Below are 2,959 nucleotides of genomic sequence, written 5' to 3'. Positions count from 1 at the left end.
ACAACCGTAAAATTAGTAATTAGTCGACGGGCCTTTAAACTGCAACCATAAGTCAACCACCGGTGGAGCCGGGCAGAGGACTGATGGAATGAGGTTGTTGCTGGTGTTGGGACTTCGTGGATCACCGGCTTTGGTGAGAATGTTATTACGGAGGGGTGGAAGGGGGTAGGAGGGAAAAGGGGAGGGGGGTAGAGAGGAAGGTTTTGCCTTTAAGCACGTTGCCTTTGTGCATTATACATCCACCTGGAATATGTATGTATACGCACGCTTGGTTCACATTTCGAAATATGAATACAGAGTAACCTCGATATTTTTTTAAAGGCAGTTGCCAGAGCGAGACATGCAATGGGTGGATTAGAAACACTCTGAGCCTTGTAATAAGATGGGAACTTGGTTGTGGGTCTGCGCGGGGGACCACTTTGATATAATTGTCGACGTCGGGGCCCTCAAAGGGAATGCGACACGTTCTGGGTCATCCATCATGCTCAAAGTTTACCACCGCGTCCCGCCAAATTCGTTGTAATTTGCAGCTCGTGTCATCTGACCTTGTAATTCATCACGTGGTCCTGGCGAGGCGAGGAGCGACGACCCAGGTCAAGCAGCCGGCTTGCCATCCCGATGCTCATAGAACTACCGCTCCGGCCCCCTCGTCGTCGGCCCTCGTCTTGGCCCTTAGTCATCGGACCTCGTCTTGACCCTTCGTCGTCGGACCTCGACTTGACCCTTCGTCGTCGGACCTCGTCTTGACCCTTCGTCGTCGGACCTCGTCTTGGCCCTTCGTCGTCGGACCTCGTACTTGACCCTTCGTCGTCGGACCTCGACTTGACCCTTCGTCGTCGGACCTCGTCTTGGTCCCTTCGTCGTCGGACCTCGACTGTTGACCCTTCGTCGTCGGACCTCGACTTGGCCCTTACGTCGTCGGACCTCGACTTGGCCCTTAGTCGTCGGACACGTGTAGCCAGCCCCTCGTCCCTCGTCGTTGTCATTGCTCCGTCAGTTCCGGACCGGCAATAGGCTTAGCCGTTTTGGATTAATTACACAACAGTGTTTTTTCCGATTACTTACGGCTGCAAAATATAGAAAATATCTTATTATTCCCACTCAAACTTTGCTTTGACCTTATAGAGGTACCTGATAGCTGACGACTTCTAAAGATAGTGTGTCACAACTCTAGTAAAGGCGTCGGCAGCCTTGAGATACCGTCAAGACGTCTTCCCTTAGCTGTCTAAGGCAAAGGATCAAAGCAAAGATTGAATGAAATAATAGCCATTTCCTACACTTTGGAGAAATAAGAAGTTAGAACATAATACTTACTACCTAGGAACTGGGCACTGAAAAGGTGCTACTGCTCCTGCTTCAGTTGTTGATGATGCTGTTGTTCCGTGGGTTTATTACTGATAGATCTGTTGTTCCGTGGGTTTATTACTGATAGAGCTGTTGTTCCGTGGGTTTATTACTGATAGAGCTGTTGTTCCGTGGGTTTATTACTGAAGTTGCTGTTGTTCCATGGGTCTATTACTGAAGTTGTTGTTGTTCCATGGATATATTATTGAAGTTGCTTCGGCACTGAAGGTGCAGAGGAGAAAATTAATCCAGGAAGCTGAGGGAGGGAGAGATACATAGACTGTAGATCAATGGATCAGTGAACAAGGGTGAACGTGGCAAGTAGAAGAAATGTGTGAAGGAGACAGCAGCACTTTAGCTGCGAGGGGGAGACAGTGTAGCATCAAAGGGAAGAGATAGAAAGTTAATGGACTGGAAGGAACGAGAAGAGGAAGAGAGCGTATGAAGGGAATAGAGAAAAAAAAAGTGGAGGATGCGAGGACGGCGGAGGAGTTGGCAGAAGAGAAAGAAAGTCGTTGGGACAGATGGAGAGAAAAGGATAAGTATAATGCAAGTAGCTGAACAAAGAAGAATGGAAGAAGAGGAACTGGGATAAAATAGCATGGTAAACGAAGAAGAACAAGAGACAGACGGGGGTGGGGGACAAGGAACAACAAGTCAAGTGTCCTGATGCAGGAGAGAGAGAGAGAGAGAGAGAGAGAGAGACAGACAGACAGACAGACAGACAGACAGACAGACAGACAGACAGACAGACAGACAGACAGACAGACAGACAGACAGACAGACAGACAGACAGACAGACAGGCAGGCAGACAGACAGACAGACAGGGAGACAGACAAGGAGACAGACAGACAGACAGACAGACAGACAGACAGACAGACAGACAGACAGACAGACAGACAGACAGACAGACAGACAGACAGGGAGACAGACAAGGAGACAGACAGACAGACAGACTCGGAGCAAGACGATAAGGAAGCCATCAACGAGAGATGCCGTAGGGTGGTCCAAGGAGGCAGGGCTGGGAAAGGTGGTGCTCCCCACAGCGGGCCGCACGCAGCAGGAGAGGACGAAGGAGGAAGCAGACGGCAGAGCAATAAAGTTGGTAAGAATGCAAAACACGAGTAGGAAAACGCGAAGCTAAGCATGGGAAAGTATTCTAAAGTGGAGTGATGTCATTAGTAAAGAATTTGCAAGTTCACGTGGCTCGGGGTGTGTTTGTGTACTCACCTAATTGTGCAGGCGGGGGGGGGGGGAGGGGCTTCGGCTCTTTGGTCCCGCCTCTTAAATGATTTACAGGGTTTCTGAGCCTATTGGGCTCCATCATGTCTACATTTAAAACTGTGTATGGAGTCAGCCTCCACCACATCACTTCCTGGTGTATTCCATTTATTAACTTCTCTGACACTGAAAAGGTTCTTTCTAATGTCTCTGTGGCTCATTTGGGTACTCAGTTTTATTCTGTATCCCCTTGTGCGAGTACCACCCATGTTAAATAATCTGTCTTTATCTACCCCTGTCAATTCCCCTGAGAATTTTGAAGGTAGTAATCATGTCACCTTACTCTTCTATCCTCCAGCGACGTGATTCACGCAGCCTTTCCTGGTAACTCAT

General features: G+C 48.8%; 1 protein-coding gene across 1 annotated transcript; it reads right to left on the bottom strand.

Annotated features, from left to right (window-relative positions):
* Window positions 1–536: 536 nt before the first annotated feature.
* On the bottom strand, window positions 537–986 carry LOC138357692 (protamine-like). The gene has a single exon (XM_069314682.1). The coding sequence runs from the start codon at window positions 984–986 to the stop codon at window positions 537–539; it is 450 nt and encodes a 149-aa protein (XP_069170783.1).
* Between the last annotated feature and the right edge of the window lie 1,973 nt (window positions 987–2,959).

Source organism: Procambarus clarkii, chromosome 7 (genome assembly GCF_040958095.1).
Source record: "Procambarus clarkii isolate CNS0578487 chromosome 7, FALCON_Pclarkii_2.0, whole genome shotgun sequence".
NCBI classification, from domain to species: Eukaryota; Metazoa; Arthropoda; class Malacostraca; order Decapoda; family Cambaridae; genus Procambarus; species Procambarus clarkii.
The sequence above is the reverse complement of the archived record's forward strand: the minus strand, read 5'-3'. Positions and strand labels throughout refer to the sequence as shown.

Excerpts from the sequence above, each read along its gene's own strand:
- LOC138357692 (XM_069314682.1), bottom strand. The coding sequence starts at position 986 with ATGACAACGACGAGGGACGAGGGGCTGGCTACACGTGTCCGACGACTA.